The 15812-nt window shown below is 47.2% G+C and overlaps 6 protein-coding genes across 6 annotated transcripts; 3 read left to right on the top strand and 3 right to left on the bottom strand.

Annotated features, from left to right (window-relative positions):
* Positions 1–149: 149 nt before the first annotated feature.
* On the top strand, positions 150–6634 carry CND04180 (hydrolase, putative). The gene is made up of 21 exons (XM_024657054.1): positions 150–405; positions 458–875; positions 930–1695; positions 1743–2923; positions 2982–3173; positions 3233–3294; positions 3359–3480; positions 3534–3589; positions 3648–3690; positions 3747–4049; positions 4102–4258; positions 4317–4353; positions 4405–4534; positions 4582–4682; positions 4742–5240; positions 5305–5316; positions 5367–5396; positions 5683–5826; positions 5885–6041; positions 6092–6154; positions 6204–6634. Exons 1-21 carry the CDS (start codon positions 269–271, stop codon positions 6457–6459), a joined length of 4866 nt encoding a protein of 1621 aa, XP_024512631.1. The 5' UTR covers positions 150–268; the 3' UTR covers positions 6460–6634.
* A 278-nt stretch (positions 6635–6912) lies between these two features.
* On the top strand, positions 6913–9474 carry CND04190 (conserved hypothetical protein). Its single transcript, XM_570586.2, has 10 exons — positions 6913–7057; positions 7196–7273; positions 7344–7543; positions 7614–7873; positions 7931–8429; positions 8484–8553; positions 8622–8686; positions 8750–8938; positions 9005–9061; positions 9127–9474. The coding sequence occupies exons 1-10, from the start codon at positions 6977–6979 to the stop codon at positions 9242–9244; spliced, it is 1617 nt and encodes a 538-aa protein (XP_570586.1). The 5' UTR covers positions 6913–6976; the 3' UTR covers positions 9245–9474.
* A 41-nt stretch (positions 9475–9515) lies between these two features.
* Positions 9516–10190, bottom strand: CND04200 (ribosomal protein s21, putative). The gene is made up of 4 exons (XM_570133.1): positions 10133–10190; positions 9891–9947; positions 9656–9826; positions 9516–9599 (listed from the first exon to the last, which is right to left on the bottom strand). The coding sequence occupies exons 1-4, from the start codon at positions 10134–10136 to the stop codon at positions 9568–9570; spliced, it is 264 nt and encodes an 87-aa protein (XP_570133.1). The 5' UTR covers positions 10137–10190; the 3' UTR covers positions 9516–9567.
* A 762-nt stretch (positions 10191–10952) lies between these two features.
* Positions 10953–12274, bottom strand: CND04210 (conserved hypothetical protein). The gene is made up of 4 exons (XM_024657055.1): positions 12162–12274; positions 12022–12093; positions 11207–11973; positions 10953–11143 (listed from the first exon to the last, which is right to left on the bottom strand). Exons 1-4 carry the CDS (start codon positions 12241–12243, stop codon positions 11024–11026), a joined length of 1041 nt encoding a protein of 346 aa, XP_024512801.1. The 5' UTR covers positions 12244–12274; the 3' UTR covers positions 10953–11023.
* A 120-nt stretch (positions 12275–12394) lies between these two features.
* Positions 12395–13289, top strand: CND04220 (conserved hypothetical protein). Its single transcript, XM_570587.2, has 3 exons — positions 12395–12471; positions 12551–12869; positions 12918–13289. The coding sequence occupies exons 1-3, from the start codon at positions 12432–12434 to the stop codon at positions 12937–12939; spliced, it is 381 nt and encodes a 126-aa protein (XP_570587.1). The 5' UTR covers positions 12395–12431; the 3' UTR covers positions 12940–13289.
* CND04230 (expressed protein) lies at positions 12907–15672 on the bottom strand. Its single transcript, XM_024657056.1, has 2 exons — positions 15518–15672; positions 12907–15469 (listed from the first exon to the last, which is right to left on the bottom strand). The coding sequence occupies exons 1-2, from the start codon at positions 15535–15537 to the stop codon at positions 12994–12996; spliced, it is 2496 nt and encodes an 831-aa protein (XP_024512629.1). The 5' UTR covers positions 15538–15672; the 3' UTR covers positions 12907–12993.
* Positions 15673–15812: the final 140 nt, after the last annotated feature.

The raw sequence follows: 15812 nt of genomic DNA on the forward strand, positions 1-15812 counted from the left end.
CTACTGGTACTTTTTATGAGTGCAATGCTGATTTGACCATCGCGACCGTGTTTAATTACGACCAGGCTCTCGCTTCGCGTTATGTCCCCTCGTCATCGCTTTTCGATTTTTGTTGGCTCTTTCATTCAATCTCTTTAAATGTACTTCATATTTGTTCTTTCTTTGTTTATTCAATCGAACCATTGCTTCGTCTTCTTCTCCGCTCCTTCCCAGTTTATACAGCATACAACTTGCCAGCCGCCCAGAGGATCCACCTAGCTGCCGGTTCATGTCCTCCATTCCAACCCCTCCGGACGCCAACGGCAACCCTCTCATTGCTTTAGCTGTTGCTGTCATCTATGCTATTTTATACGTTCTTCAAGGAGTCAAGTATGGGGTCAGCTTACTTACTATTGGCATCCCGAGGTAAGAGCCGTGAGGTCTGCCACTTACCGACGTTCACTGACATCAAAGATAGCTGCATCGTCCGTATGCTCCAATATAGCCTGACTATCTCACTCGGTTTTCCACATCTCCTTGCTTTATTTGCCGGCGCGCTTCTCGCACTCTTCTTCCTCATAAGATATCGCTACCTTACGCGTTATGCTCAGCTAAAAGAGTCAGCTCTACCACCTCCGTCTCCGCCTGCACTCGCTAGCCGCCTATTACCTTTGGATGGGGACGGGCTGGGTTTGCCAGATTCTAGGTCGCAAACATCATCATTTCATAACTACCTTGATGATTTCCTCTCCGCTATTAGAATATTTGGCTATTTGGAAAAACCAGTATTCCATGAGTTAAGTAGACATCTGCAAACTAGGAGACTTGCGGCAGGGGATACATTAGAAATCGGTGGCGGTGAATTCTGGTGCGTTGTGGAAGGCAAAGTACAAGTGGTACGTGCGGACATTGTGCACCTGAGTACCGGCAGACTTACTTTCTCTCTGCAGTTCGCACCGGATGCTTCTTCGCAAGGAACCCCGACACCCTCTTCCGATACCAACAGCCCTACAAGACCCTCATTCAACGGCTATCATCTCCTTAATGAAGTATCCACAGGCGGGACTCTCTCTTCTCTTTTCTCTATCCTTTCCCTATTCACTGAAGATATAAAACTTTCATGGAAAAGTTCTGCAGATGATGAAGGCGAAGAGGAGCAGATTTTTGAAGGTGCTCCTGAACAGTCATCGGCAAAATTGAGGGTCAGAAGGGCAAATTCAGATGTAAGCCAACTGGGGCCGGACTCTATTGGGGTCCGTGCAATGGATCCAACTCCTCTCCCTGAATCAATCGATAGCCATGGAGACTCAAGTGTTCCCCAACGTCGCCGAGAAAGATCGTCTTCTATAGATGCTGCTGGAGAAACGGTTCGCGAAAGAGAAGGCATTTTTGCCAGCGCTTCGCTGCCTATTTCAAGTACTGAGCCCCCTTCTCCCCGACGCTCCCAGTCGCTCCGTTCTTCACCTCGTCTGAATTCTGCTACGAACTTATTGTCCTCTCAGTCTGAACACCTACGATCTTCAGTACCGAGGAAAGCGGGTATAGAGATCGGATCAAAAGCGCTGAAAGGGACCATTGCTCGGGCGACTGAGGATACAACACTCGCCGTGATTCCTGCCGCTGCTTTTCGAAAATTAACTAGAAAATTTCCCAAAGCCAGCGGGACAATCGTGCAAGTTGTCTTGGAAAGGTTCAGCCGTGTTACATTCATGACAGGTACGGATCCCCTTGAAACATCCTAGCCCATCCTGATTTCTGACTAGCACACAAATATCTCGGTCTGACTCGCGAAATTCTACAAACGGAATCATCTCTTAACTTACTGGTGACCCATCCTCTACCACGCTCATTTTACACTGGGGGAGGAATGCAAGCTTTGCGCGCCCGCTTCCAACCGGAAGCCCTGGCAAAAGAAAGCGTACACTATGACTCACTTAAGTCCTCGCCTAACGCCAGAGTGTCTAGTAAAGATTACTTCAACTACGTGCCTGCAAGTCCAACTGTCAAAGCTCCTTCCTTACCTGCGATGACCCCCAAACCTCTCTCTCCTATCATCCATAAGTCCTCCTTGGGACAGACAGCAACGACTACTGTTAAGAATGAACCCCTTAATGGCGGCTCCTCCCCCCTGGATGAAACAAGGGATAAAGTTCCATCATTTGGTCTCTCGACGGCTGCGGCAACCAACCCTGATGCCAGCTTCCGCCACGCAAGTCCATTCATCCGTCGCACATCAGCCATGCGCCAACAGGTGGCTGCTGGTGATCTCGCAATGTCTGTGCATAATTTGCCCGACGAATCCGGCCAGGCATATTATCGCCCGACCGCAATCACCCCTGGTCTGTCAAAAATGGATACTTGGCAACGACGATATTCCAGCTCCTGGAACTTGAATGACTCACCCCACACCGACGGCCAACCTGTAGATCCACAGAGAGATGACGAATCTCTTCTGAATGAGTCGTTCGATTTGAAAGAGGCAGTCCTCAACAGTATAGCTAAATCAATCGGACTGTATCAAGAGGCCGAAAGTAATTCAGACATGATCGCTCGCTCTTCCATGGCTCCGTCAGTGAGCGCGTTGTCGACTCCAAACTCACCTATGTTTCCTCCTAATGCGGGTACTCCATTACAAGGAAGTACGCGTTCTCGCCCTCCGCATTTTGGCAACGTTCTTGACCTCATAAACGCATCTAGCCAGAATGAAGGTGTCATCGGTGGTATGTTGCGCGAAGCCGCTTTCAACTCCCGTCCGGATGACGAAGCTAGTAGTATTTCTATGAGCCTCCATGACTCTCAAGGGGGAGCTAGCGGCGTTGATAGGAAGATTATGAAAGATCTCGAACGGCATGTGGAAATTTTGTTTTTCAAGAAAGGTAGCGTACTAGTAAAAGAAGGAGAGAGGTCACCAGGTATGTACTATGTGATAGATGGTTTCCTGGAGGTAAGTCGGCGGCAACTTTTCCATGCCCAATGATTGTCATCGTTGACGAAATGTGCAGACATCTCTTCCTTTCCGCAGCACAAGCTCCAATCAGGAGAACCCTAATTCCACCCCAGGGAGCAAACACCGCCAGTCAAGTTTTGGAAGTTCGAATGAAAGGCCTTTCAAAACGGCTCTAGGCCTGGATACTTCCAAAGGCAAGGAATTAGATGACGGGTCGAAGAAAGATGAAGCCTTATTTACTGTCAAGGTTTGTCGTCAGAGCGTTCCAGATGTGATGTCAACCGCCACTGACAACGTTATCCGCAGCCTGGGGGTATCGCCGGTTATCTTTCTTCCCTTTGCTGTACAGATTCATATGTCGATATCACGTCCGTTATTCAGCTTGCTCAGCACTAGAATATGGCCGTGAGCTGACTCAGAAGGGAATAACAGGGCCAAAACAGATTGCTTTGTCGGGTTTCTTCCCCACCACACTCTGGAGAGAATTATTGAGCGACGACCAATTGTTCTATTGACATTGGCGAAGAGATTGCTATCTCTACTGTCGCCTCTTGGTAAGCGCAGCAACATGCTTTGCAAATGAAGATATTCTGAGCCACACTTGTAGTCCTCCATATTGACGCGGCTTTGGATTGGCAACAATTAAATGCCGGACAAGTTCTAGTGAGTCTATCATTCCGCATGGCATTAAAACTCTTTCCAATTGTTATTTGTCCTGCAGTATGAGAAAGGCGATAAATCGACGGACTTCTACATCGTCATTAGTCAGTCGCTATCGTTCTTTGTTCTCCTCATATCCGTCTACTTACATGTTTTACAGATGGCCGTCTTCGAGCGTTCACTGAGAAGAACGACAATATGCACGTACTTCGTGAATATGGACAAAATGACTCTATCGGCGAACTCGACGTGATAACGGCTGTCGATCGCTCAGAAACTGTTCATGCCATTCGAGATTCTGAGCTTGTACGTATTCCGGCCGCATTATTTGACGCAATTAGCATTAAACACCCGGAGACGACGGTTCAGTTTATGAGATTGATCGCCGGTAGAGTGAGAAGGGCTTTGGGAGATGAGATGAACGGTCGAGTCCCTGGCTTACCGACTACAGACATGAACCTCAGTGAGTTCTATTGAGCGATAGAGTTATTTACCAAAGGACTGACAATTACAAGAAACGGTGTGCGTACTTGGCTCTACGAGAAATGTTCCAGTTACGCAGTTCGCCGGTAAACTCAAAAATGCTTTGGAGGAGATTGGGGCGTCTACGTCGTACTTAGACCAAGGCATCGTAATGCGGCATCTTGGTAGGCATGCGTTTGCCCGTATTGGGTGAGCACACCTCTAGTTTCTTTTTCAGATATTGGATTCTTGCTTATGATCGCATCAGTAAACTTAAGGTAGCAGGATGGCTTGCCGATCAAGAAGTGAGCAAAACTCCGATTTGATAAGGATATTGATGCCTATTGGTCACGTAGCAACATTACAGGACAGTTCTCTATGTTGCTGACTCTCCTCCGGCCAGCCAATGGACTCTGACTTGCATCCGCCAGGCTGATTTGGTACTAGTCGTTTCCATGGGTGACGACCCCTCTCTGGGCGAATACGGTAAGTCCCTAGATAGATGTTACGGGGGTGAAACTTATAGCAGTTAGAAAAATTGTTGCTTGCTACGAAAACAACGGCAAGAAAAGAACTAATTTTACTCCATGACGAACGGACTGTCGCTCCTGGATCGACACGTCAATGGCTTAGCGTGAGTCAAGCCCCCACGTTCCGTTATTTTCTTTCATGGTTCTGAGGAAATGGGCACAGAATCGACCATGGATACAAACTCATTATCACGTCGAATTGCCTGGGGTCGTGACGCCAGCCCGCCCTATACCTCCGGTGCACGATGCAGCGGCCATTGCGGCCTTCAAACATCTTCGCGAGCAAGTTGAAACCCGTATAAAAAAGTACCGGGGTCTGCGGCCATTTACTCGCCCTCGCCGTCCTCCTCATATGAACGACTTCGCTCGTATAGCTCGTCGTCTATGTGGCCAACAGATTGGCCTCGTTCTTGGGGGAGGAGGCGCACGAGGAATATCTCATATTGGGATGTTACAGGCGCTTGAAGAATTTGGTATCCCGATCGACGCAATTGGAGGCTGTTCAATTGGAAGCTTTGTAGGAGGCTTGTACGCAAGAGAAACTGATCTATTGGAAACAGCGGGAAGAACTAAGCAATTCTCGGGGAGGATGGGATCGATGTGGAGGATCCTAAGCGATGTCACTTACCCATTTGTTTCATATACGACTGGTCATGAGTTCAGTAAGTTTTTGCTAAGAGTTCTTTCCCATTTTTGGCCACATGTGCTGATGTGCCATCACCCCAGATAGAGGTATATGTAAGTTTTCCATAAAATGGGTACATTGTCATCAAGCCAACTTCTCGCAGACAAAGCATTCTATAACACTCATATAGAAGGTTAGTAGTTCATAAACAATTAGATATGAAATACCTACAAATCCAACACCTAGAAGTACAAGATATCCAGCAGCGTTAACAAATACAGAGATTAGAAATAGCACTGAAATAACTGGATTAACTGATGTAATAACAAGAACTCCTGATAGTACACCATTAGTATGGAACATATGATAGAGAATAGTAAAGCAAGGTAGAGTTCGTGTCACAACACTTACCCCATAGTGAATACCAGAAGGAAGAGTCGATTGGAAAATTGATCATGCCGGGGCTGAGCGAACTTCAGATTTTTGGATACCTTTCTTCGCCAATTCGACAAATATCACACATTCGCGCATGGAGGTGCACAGAACCGGTTATGCGTGGAGATATGTTCGTGCTTCTATGACTCTTGCCGGTCTATTGCCGCCTCTCTCGGACAATGGAAATTGTATGTTGTTTCTGTCGACAGACTCCTGGGGATATGAGACTGATGAGCAATCTTGCAGTACTTGTTGATGGTGGTTACATGGACAACACTCCCATTCAGCCTTTGCGCGAAAATGGTATCCGCGATATCATTGTTGTGGACGTTGGTTCGGTAGATGACACCTCTCCGAGAGACTATGGTGACTCAGTCTCCGGATGGTGGATCTTTTTCAATAGGTTCGAGTTCAAAAGTACTACTTATGAGCCAGCTAATGTAATGTCATCAGGTTTAATCCATTTTACGAAAGGAGGGTCCTATCGATGACAGAAATCTCATCACGACTTACCTAGTAAGTGCCCTCTATCCGATTGGGATCATTTGTTTATCATTGTGGACAGCGTCTCGAGTGTTAAGACGTTGGAGGGTGTTAAAGCAACCCCCGGCTGCCATTACATTGCCATGCCTGTTCAACAATTCGACACTCTAGGCGGCTTCAAGCGATTCTCCGAAGTCATGGAGATCGGATTGAAGGCCGGTCGAGAGACTTTGAAGAAGTGGAAGGAGGAGGGGAAGTTGCCAACTGGTTTGGTCGATGAAGCCAAAGGAAGCAAAGCCGTGCAACGTGGGAACAGACTCAGGCGAATGTCAATCTGAGGTCTTCTGCGCAAGTACGGATGGGCGGTGGAGAACGAGAAGGAAGATTTGCTTTTAGCAACCTTTCAAGCATCAGTTGTTCCAGTGACTGTTGTGCATTAATAGTTAATAGATGTCAACCCTTGTCTTTTGTTCTTCATAAACTGGTATCGCTTAATAACATGATGAGAATGACGAGACCGTTGCTTGTCGAACAATAAAGCATCTGATCGCCTCCTCCGTTGTACGTGATTGACATGATATTTGTCACTATTTGTACTATGATTTTTAACAAGAAAAGAGGAGAACAGATACGTTTTCTGCCTGGCCCGGGCCCCAAGCAATACATGTACAGGAGAGGATACTAAACGGGCCCCTGCGTCGATCAGCTGAGGTGGTCCATGCGTCGTGTTTCGTCGTAGTTTATATAAAGTATTCGTCCGCTATTCGTCAAGTAGCGATTGTCCTGTTGCCGGCCTATTAAATAGTAATCCCTAAAGGCGTATTCTACTCTCATAAACGGCCCCTCATTGCCACCATGCCGTCGCCTAACAGCTCCCCCAAGGGCACATCATCCACCAAGAAGAAACACGCACCTACTTCCGCTATTTCGACTTTGGTAGGTCCAGTACAGGCTTATCTGGCCTACGCACCCATTTCCACAGAGAACAGAAGAGGTCGTCTCCTGCGTGTCAAACAGGATGATGTTGTGAAACAGAAGAAGACGTAGCTGATGTGAACATTGCATGCCCTTTAGGGAAGTACAATAGCTCTACCGCTGAACACGTTAACCTCGCTTTTGACTCTCCAAAATGCTGAAGACAGTAAACCGAGGGTGCGTCAATCAATGAGTACAGGATTCCCAGAATTAACTTCCAGTTTGTTGACCGAATCTATTTGTTTAGCTTTCAAAACTATCATGGCTTCCAGATATTGTTGTATACAAGTCTTCTATTTTGCCCATTGTACTAGGTCCGGTCTTGACTGTGACGTTGTTCTCGGCTGGTGTCGCCGCTGCAAGCCTGTGGTGGGATAAAGAAGTAGGGCTAACGAACAATGTGGTACCTCTTCTGAGTGTCGTGGTGGGATTATTGCTTGTGTTTAGGTCAGTTAATGCTTTGCATATCCATAGCCAGATGAGGCTGAGAACAAACTGATAAAAAATAAAAACAAAGGAACTCATCAGCTTATGAGCGTTATGCCGAGGGTCGCAAGGATTTTACTTGCCTGATATCTACTGCACGCAATCTTTCACGCAATATTTGGGTTGCTGTCTCGCTTCCTTCACCATCCAATGGGGCTGCAGAAATTCAAATAAGCAGAAATAATCTGACGGAGGAGAAAAAGAAGGTGATAAGACTTGTGGTAGCTTTTGTAATAGCCACAAAGCATCATCTGAGAGGAGAAGATGGCGTGCAACATAATGACCTCAAAGGTGCTGTTCGCCAAGCAGCGAGGAAATCAGTTTGCTAACGCATCCTCTGTACTTTAGGCCTCCTTCCCACGACCATGATGAATTCCAAAAATTGGCGATCTAGTTTCACCCCTCCAAGCTTCGTTTCCACACAGCACCTTTCCAGCTCGCCTAATGCGTATGACGACCACGAAATTGACGAAGAAACTTCTCTAGGTCTGGTCTCTTCATCGCCCATCGTGGCACCTGGCCAGTCCGGATCTTCTAATCGGTGGAGAACTGCGAATAACAGTTCTTCGCATGGCCGAGTCTCTGCAGCATTAAAAGAAGGGCCTTGCGTAGGAACAGGTCTGAAAAGACGGCCCACGGCTATAAGAATAATCGTGGCTGACCATGATGCCAATGGAAAGAGGTCTGGCTTGTTTTCAGGCAATCGAGAGGAAAATGGTAAAGTGGATGAACGTACGCCAATGATCAAAACGCGTGTAAAATCCGGTCCATTAATATCACTTGGGGAACCAGGAGGAGCGGAGATAGGCCTCGGAAAAATGGTTCAATTGGGGCTTCCCCTTATTATGTATGGTTACGCTGTGCCACTCAGCTGATAGTAGCTGATGGTCTGGATCGTCAGAGCACACGAAATTAGTCGCTCCATATTCAAATTTAGAAGAATGGGCTGCTTGGAGACTGGTGGCCCTGCTGTGAGTAGTTTTATACTGTCAATTGGGTCCTTCTCACATTTCCGCCTGCCGACCATTTTTGCGAGCAGGGTCTGAACTCCCTACAAGCGGCTGTGTCGTCCATGATAGATCAGCTTGGCTCTATGGAGCGAATGTAAGCAATTATACTATTAGTTACTGTCTTCCATGATCATACTGATAATTTGACCAATGACAGCGTCCAGACTCCACTACCATACGTCTTTTGCGTCCATCTCAAACAAGTTGTTTCTCTTTACCTTTTCATCCTTCCATTTACCCTTGTGGATGCAATGGGCTGGAAGATGGTATTCATCATGTTTTGCATCAGCATGACATTCATGGGCGTCGAGGGTATAGCTGCAATGATTGAACAACCTTTTGGGACGTAAGATAGTTGTATATTCCGTTGGCGGCTGAAGCGCTGATTATACTGTCGGACGCACGACCACAGGGACCCCAGTGACTTGAACTTGGACTTATACTGTACAGAGTTGCTTTGCGAGTGCGAGTAAGTGACGTCTTCTTCGTTGATGCACTTGCAGAGTTCTCATTGAATGTCTGATGCACTTGTAGAGGTCTCATTGAATGTCTCTCTGAAGGTGATGAAGGGGACATGCCGATCTATAGCAGACCTATTATTGTAGATCAAGCCACGGTCGACTTGAGTGCTGACGACAGAGAGGACGATTGAAACACTTGGGCCATTTCCCTTTTCTTATTATCAGGCTACAAACGCTTTGTTTGTCGATGACCCATATAGAGTAGAAGTGAATGCTAAGTCCTCCTTCATCGTTCTCTCTAGCGAGAGGCAAGCGGATCAAACCGTCGATAACGCGGATGGGATGGGCGATTGAACGAAAACCGGATGCCAACTATGAGTGTGCCAAGATGAGACTTTCCTTTTCGTGCACATATAGCCCGTATCCTACATCAGTTCTCGACAAAGTCAAACTGGTGCCCTGCTGCTAGTCGAAACGATGCATCCCTCCAGCCCTGACTCGCTACAACACACGCTTATCGGGTGTAAGACCAGACGTTCTTCAACACTACATTGATGATCATCAGTGTAAGGCCTTATACGCATAGTTTAAGAGAAACTCACAGCCCTCCTTGGTAGCGATCCTGTTGATAGAGTCGTCAGAGTCGCCCTGAGCCCTGATACGACCGCAGATAGCGATAGTGGTGGCAGAGCCCCTGATGGCCTTGCCGTCAGCGTCGACATCGGCAATTTGGAGTTGGATAGAGGCGTGGTCCTGGGCAGTGATAAGACGGTCTACAAGTAGACAATAGTTATTAGATTGTTGACGGCTTGGACATTTGACGCAAATTATACGTACTGGTAGCCGAGCAGTGTCGGGGGATGTAAAGGTCAACGAGGACACCCTTGTCGTTCTCTACAGAACCATGCACTCGTCAGCACCATTCTCGCTATGTCTACCATTCCCAACTCCTGTCTCCTTTCCAACCTCCAACACCACACCTATCCACCACCATTCGTCTACACCATCTCGCCACATCGGCCCGTGGTCCTCCAAGATATTCCCTCTGGATTCAAGCTGTAGTGCAGAACAAGACGCACCCATTTTGGCGATGTGTTTTGCGGTGTTGAGGCTGGTAAAAGAGAAAAGAGGACAGTTGACTTAGGTTTTTCGATGTGCCCCTTGACCACAAATTCCTTAACCGCAAAAGACGTCTGGTCGGAGTTTTGTGCGGCACTTTTTGACACTGGCAACACGTCGAGTGTGGCACAAAATGGAAAAGTAAATATCGATAATTAAAGCGCGGCTGCTTGCAGGCAGGCAACTGATGGCAGATTACTTAAGTTTATTTAATTATAAGTTGGCCTCGTTGCTGAATGGCGGGGATGCCCACTATCATTGACTGATAACGTAATACAAACAGGCTAGTAACAACAATCAAACTGTAACGAACGAGAAAGGAGAAAAGTGACAAAATTACCATCATGTTAGGATAGTTGAAGCCTTGGGCGCGACAGGACCTGCGGGAGGCGACTGGATACTGAGATCTGTTGTCTTATGAACTGAGGCCTAAAAACCAATTGCTAATTCTAGGCTCAATTGTAGAGCGAAAGTATATAAACGCGAGCAACAATGAATGCAAGACCCCTTCTTGCCTCCTGGCAGTCTGAACTTTTGTGGCTCACTTATGCACTCGATGTATCTTGATATGGCTATCCAATGTCAGGAATCTGTTATTAAATATTGAAAGAAGTGGCAGGCAAAGATTTACCACAACGTTATTGACTTCGCCATAGGCGTAGTAGGTTTCTCAGGGAGAGAAACGAAACAACCAACAGATCACAGGCTAGCAGCAACGAAGCGCGCTTGATCAAGATAAACAGACGTTTAACAATGCACATGACAAGAAAGTATTCAGTAGTTGTGAACAAAATATACATACTACAACACCTATTATTACGTACATCCTAACAAAAGCAACCATCTCGCTATTACTTTTTGCGTGCTTTTTTGTTGCCCTTGTCATTTGAGAAACCATACCTGGCGACACAGTCGGGACAGTACCATGTGTCTGGCAATGGTCCACTGATGTTGACACATTTGACGTGAAACTATTTCAACATTAGCAAACATAATAATTCCATCAGGCGAACGGTCTTGAAAATACAACCTACCCATTCATACGGGCACTTGTCGCAGTCACACCCAATCATTTCGCCATAGCTCTTCTGTCGACAGATACAATAGAGAGTTTCATCCGTCTCTCCTTCCGCATCGGCCGCATCAACCATATCCGTATCTCCTTCATCAGGCTCCCCGTCCGCATCCTCGTCGGAAGCAACTGACACTCGTCTGGAACGAGAACCATGCTGCCCAAGGGAAGACGTGTGAGTGTGAGAAGTGGAAGGGACGTTGGAATGTGATGATCTCGCGGATAATGATGGTCTTGAGGGGGGCGGGGGAGGGGGCATCGAGATGCTGGGATGTATTGCCTGTTTCGTGTGGTTCACAGATAGTGACGGAATATTCGGTTTACGTTTCTTGGCCGGTCGGCCATCTATTCCACTGCCCAATCCACCGGGTGGAAGGACAACCTCACCATTGCCCAGTTCTCCCGTTCCACTCCACTTTTCTACCTCTTCAATTTCCATACCACCGACCTTGACCCATTGATGCTTTGCCCGTTCTTTTGCACGTAAGACTATTCGCTCAAGTCGTTCAGCAAGCTTCACTTTCTCATCTTGCAGAGTGAGAACCTGAGCCCATTCATTTTGTATTTTAGCAAGCGATTGCGCTTCTTTTTGGGACAGATGACTACTCGGCAATAATGCCCCAGGAGGTATAGGCAAGGGAAAAGTCGCATTTGAAGGAGGAAGAGATGCGAGGGTCTTGGCAGTCTTTGTCAATGACATGTGTCGGGAGTTTATACGTTGTACATATTCTAAACTTTGTTCAGCGGAGAAATGACGTTGAGAGATAAACAACTCACGGCTTATACGAACATCTTTCTCACGGATCTCTTCAAGCAAGAAGGTGACTTCACCGGGGAGGTTTTCTAGACCTGTATGATACAAGAGAGGTATGTAAGCAAGAAAGCAAAGCATGGGATGGTGTATTAACCAGGCTCACTCGAGACAAATCCAGTGACTACGTGGGCAGCTTCTTCTGCATTGAAATGGGGATGTACATGGAGGGATGAGGGAAGGGCCATGACGGAAGAAGAAGGGTTGGGTGTAGAGTAGCAGATGGATGAGTGGCGGACGGCACGAAGAGCAGATGGGAAGAAAGACTGAGCCCGAGAACTTGGTGTTACGTAAGTGGACTCGACCTTTCTACAAGCACTACGTAACTTCTATCGATACTTCTCTATCTCATACAAGAACTGCTTCATAAACACACATGACCGCCCCCGTCATTTTTCGTTCAGGTGCTCTCCTAAGTATGTCCATTTCTCCCACGGTCTTACATGCACCTCAGTTGTACTAGGCCATTACTGTATGCTAACGCCGTCCACCCAGCTGCCATCGGCATCTCGTCTGGCGCCTTCGGCTCTCACGGTCTACGCAACCTCTCCCCGCCCGTTACTGAGAGACAGATCTCCTCATTTTCTACAGCTTCTTCTTACCTCATCTACAATGGTCTCGCACTTTTAGCCATATCTTTCCACCCGGGCTTCGCTGTCGGCAGTGCTACTAGGAGATACAAGTTTGCAGCTGGGATGATTGTGGGTGGAGCAGTTGCATTCTCAGGAAGCATATTCGCGTTAGTCCTTGGAAGAGATAGATTTAAACAGCTGGGGCCCGTGACACCCCTTGGAGGGGTTGCCATGATCGCGGGGTAAGTAACAATCTTTGCAAGGGTGTACATCGCTTAAATTTGCTTCAGATATATCGCTTTGGCCTTATAAGACCGCGACTGAAGTACTGTCAGTTGTCAGACGTATATGTATAGCATCAATTTTCTATGCTGTGACTCTCTGATTCCTTTCTGCAAACATTCTCCTGAAAGCAGCTACTTCTTCTTCACTGGGCACTATATCTGCCCGATTATCTCCCAGCCCCCCATTTCCGCCGCTATCCTCCTGTAGCAGCCATTCCTCTAGCCATCGTCTCATGATTTCCTCATCTCTGACCAATCTTCCCTTCCCTTCTTTGCCCCACTTTCGAACCCACCGCCTGGGTCCCTCGGCTTCACATATATGCATCAATGCCAATCGCATCGTAAACCAAGTGGGTACGATAGAAAGCGCTTTCATCCACGCCAAAGCAACAGGAATTTCATGCGGATGATTGTAATACCCCAGGAGAGATATGTAAGAATGGAAAGTCGAAGCAGTCGGAATGATGTGGGTATATCGCGCGTTTGGGTCTGGGAGGCTGTCCTGGTTCAGTTTACGAGGTTTATCCCCGGAAGCATGGCGGGGAATGTGCAAATCACCATCAAATAATGAGGTGAATTTATCAAACGCAGACTGATCGACCTCATCTAGCGGAGATTGAGTTTCTCGCAGATGCGGCCAATTTCCAAGCACAACTTGTCGAAATATCACCCGTGCCATTTGCCATGGCTTCTCGAACCTCCAGTCTTCTTTTTCGTGGGCATTGAAATTGCCGGATGGAGCAAGAAGCACCGATGTTGAACCTTTCGCAAATCCCGCATCCTCGTACGCATCATAAGCCACTGCAGCACCTTCCTCCCCACGCCCTTCTCTCCAGAAGCTGAAGCCATCTACCATCTGGCGTAATCTTTCTTTGAAAACATCAGCGTCTGGTTGTACGCTTTTGTCGTGGACGTTGTGATATCGAGCAATATCAATAAGTATCTTGAGTGAGATATGGTCGACGTAAACTCCCCATCGAGGAAGAGCTGCTTTCCACAAACGAAATGCCGTACTGGTGGCGCCATCGATTTGGCAAAGGGTGAGAAGGATGTTAACGCATTGGGTATCGAGAAAGATCGAATTCTCCATCTGTCCTTGAACAGGCGGTGGCTGCCATGGACGATGAGCCCAGAGATCCACCATTTCAATTGCGTTGTCCAAGCCTGCGACGCCATGACATATCTGAGCTCCCACTGACAGGGACACCCGGTCGACGAACAATCCTTTTTCACTTCGTTTTTCTAACTTGCTCTCTTTCGATACGAGTTCTCGCCAAATCGACCAAGCTCTGGGACCCTCTCCTCTCCTCAACAGCCCATGCATTATGGGGGTGAGGGTGCGTCCGGTTGTATACTTCATTGGCATGCTATCCGATAACTCAAGCAGCATGTCTGCCGAGACCGTTTTGTCCTTGGATAGTCTTGTTAAAAGGATTGACCATGCGTGTTGTACGAGATGCGAGCTGGGTATATGTGAAAGTCCCTTGCCATCTGACGGAGATGAAGGATTGGCGGGCAAAGATGGAAGGGATTCCAACGATGGTGGATCGAGGTATGGTTCAAGAACGTGGAAAAGCTTCTCGTGGGAAGAGTCAGTGTTGGTGATTTGCAGTCGAGAAATGAGGTCCGCGATTTTGCGGAGTCTTCTCCTCCTCTTGGACTTAGTTTGACTTCTGCGTTTTCCACGGAAAGTTTCCTGGGCCTCAGCTTCTTTGTCCAAAGCGGCCTGCTTTCTCTTCTCCAGCTTTCTAACCATTTTGGTATCGTTCTCAGAGAGAGAAACCATAACACACTCATGCCACATCCTCGCGCTCAGCTCAATACCATTCTCAACGCAATGCTTCGCCAAAACAACTCTTAGTTCGGTAGACAAATACCGCCTAGTGAACAAGCGTTCGAGTAAGGAGAAATTAATGCAAGGGCGTTGTGTTGAAGAGGACGGAAAGAAAGGAAGAATGTCGATGAGGTGAGAAATGAGGCGAACGACTTGCTTCTTGATATATCCAGGGAGAGGATCTTGATGAGATTGATGTGTGGTTTCTCCAGGAGTGATGATAAAATGGGAAAGCATCTTGACGATTTGATGGTACCAGGTCTGCAGTTGTGCCTGCTCCACTCGGCCTTCCTCCAATTCGACATCAACTTTTTCCATCCAGATATCCAATACGCGAGGAAGTAGGACAGCCATCCTTCGCCTTCCCAAACAGGGTAGCAAATACCTCAGTGCCTCTTGCACATAAGCTAGGTCGCCCTTTTCTAAGTCTGATACGAGCTGAACCAGAGTTATTAAGTCGCATGAAGTCTGTTGGAGGATTTGGATCACTTGCGAAATTGGAATTGGTGGCGTTGAAGAGGAGGCAAGAGGCCGGGCATAAATCAAGTGGGTGGCCTCGTTTTCAAATCTACTCCCTTCGGGAGGTTTTTTTGTCGATAAAAGCCTGTGGTCAGAAGGTGCGCAAGTTTGGTTCTGCCTCGTCGACAGTCGGTATATAGAGCCAGACTTCCGAGGAATGGTGGGGGAGACATTGCGCAATACAGTTCCCCGAAAGTTGGGACATCTGTACCAATTAGCATTTTAGCTTGGGCTTAATCAAGTGGGAGCCTACCTGAGCAATCCAGCCATCATTCCCACAACGCACGCCTTTCTACCTTACAGTAGACTAAAGTCTCCGCTGAAATCACTGGGCCATGAACCAATATGATTCTTTCTTTTATAGCTCAAAATACACACAATGCGAGGCTCGATTTCCTTGGAGATGTAGCATAATCAAAGATTGAAGATTGAATTCCTTAGGTGGAGGTCCGTCGAGAACCGAGAGAGAAGTTACTGCTGGCAAATTAATTAAGAGCATACAATTTTTAAACCCATGAAATTAATTACCTTTTTATAAATAAGGTTAA

The sequence above is a fragment of the Cryptococcus neoformans genome (genome assembly GCF_000091045.1).
Source record: "Cryptococcus neoformans var. neoformans JEC21 chromosome 4 sequence".
Lineage (NCBI taxonomy): Eukaryota > Fungi > Basidiomycota > Tremellomycetes > Tremellales > Cryptococcaceae > Cryptococcus > Cryptococcus deneoformans.

What these genes read in the sequence shown, in the direction of transcription:
- CND04180 (XM_024657054.1), top strand. Translation starts at nt 269, where the DNA reads ATGTCCTCCATTCCAACCCCTCCGGACGCCAACGGCAACCCTCTCATT. An exon ending in GACTACAGACATGAACCTCA is followed by an intron (nt 4,050 to 4,101) that starts GTGAGTTCTATT and finishes GACAATTACAAG; the next exon opens with AAACGGTGTGCGTACTTGGC. An exon ending in TCTCTCGGACAATGGAAATT is followed by an intron (nt 5,827 to 5,884) that starts GTATGTTGTTTC and finishes GCAATCTTGCAG; the next exon opens with TACTTGTTGATGGTGGTTAC.
- CND04190 (XM_570586.2), top strand. Translation starts at nt 6,977, where the DNA reads ATGCCGTCGCCTAACAGCTCCCCCAAGGGCACATCATCCACCAAGAAG. An exon ending in CTTCCGCTATTTCGACTTTG is followed by an intron (nt 7,058 to 7,195) that starts GTAGGTCCAGTA and finishes CATGCCCTTTAG; the next exon opens with GGAAGTACAATAGCTCTACC. An exon ending in CTGAAGACAGTAAACCGAGG is followed by an intron (nt 7,274 to 7,343) that starts GTGCGTCAATCA and finishes CTATTTGTTTAG; the next exon opens with CTTTCAAAACTATCATGGCT.
- CND04200 (XM_570133.1), bottom strand. An exon ending in CCGACACTGCTCGGCTACCA is followed by an intron (nt 9,827 to 9,890) that starts GTACGTATAATT and finishes GTCTACTTGTAG; the next exon opens with ACCGTCTTATCACTGCCCAG. An exon ending in GATCGCTACCAAGGAGGGCT is followed by an intron (nt 9,600 to 9,655) that starts GTGAGTTTCTCT and finishes TCATCAATGTAG; the next exon opens with TGTTGAAGAACGTCTGGTCT.
- CND04210 (XM_024657055.1), bottom strand. Translation starts at nt 12,243, where the DNA reads ATGGCCCTTCCCTCATCCCTCCATGTACATCCCCATTTCAATGCAGAA. An exon ending in AGTCACTGGATTTGTCTCGA is followed by an intron (nt 12,094 to 12,161) that starts GTGAGCCTGGTT and finishes TGTATCATACAG; the next exon opens with GTCTAGAAAACCTCCCCGGT. An exon ending in ACAAGTGCCCGTATGAATGG is followed by an intron (nt 11,144 to 11,206) that starts GTAGGTTGTATT and finishes ATGTTGAAATAG; the next exon opens with TTTCACGTCAAATGTGTCAA.
- CND04220 (XM_570587.2), top strand. Translation starts at nt 12,432, where the DNA reads ATGACCGCCCCCGTCATTTTTCGTTCAGGTGCTCTCCTAA. An exon ending in TCGTTCAGGTGCTCTCCTAA is followed by an intron (nt 12,472 to 12,550) that starts GTATGTCCATTT and finishes CCGTCCACCCAG; the next exon opens with CTGCCATCGGCATCTCGTCT. An exon ending in GGGGTTGCCATGATCGCGGG is followed by an intron (nt 12,870 to 12,917) that starts GTAAGTAACAAT and finishes AATTTGCTTCAG; the next exon opens with ATATATCGCTTTGGCCTTAT.
- CND04230 (XM_024657056.1), bottom strand. Translation starts at nt 15,537, where the DNA reads ATGATGGCTGGATTGCTCAG. An exon ending in ATGATGGCTGGATTGCTCAG is followed by an intron (nt 15,470 to 15,517) that starts GTAGGCTCCCAC and finishes TAATTGGTACAG; the next exon opens with ATGTCCCAACTTTCGGGGAA.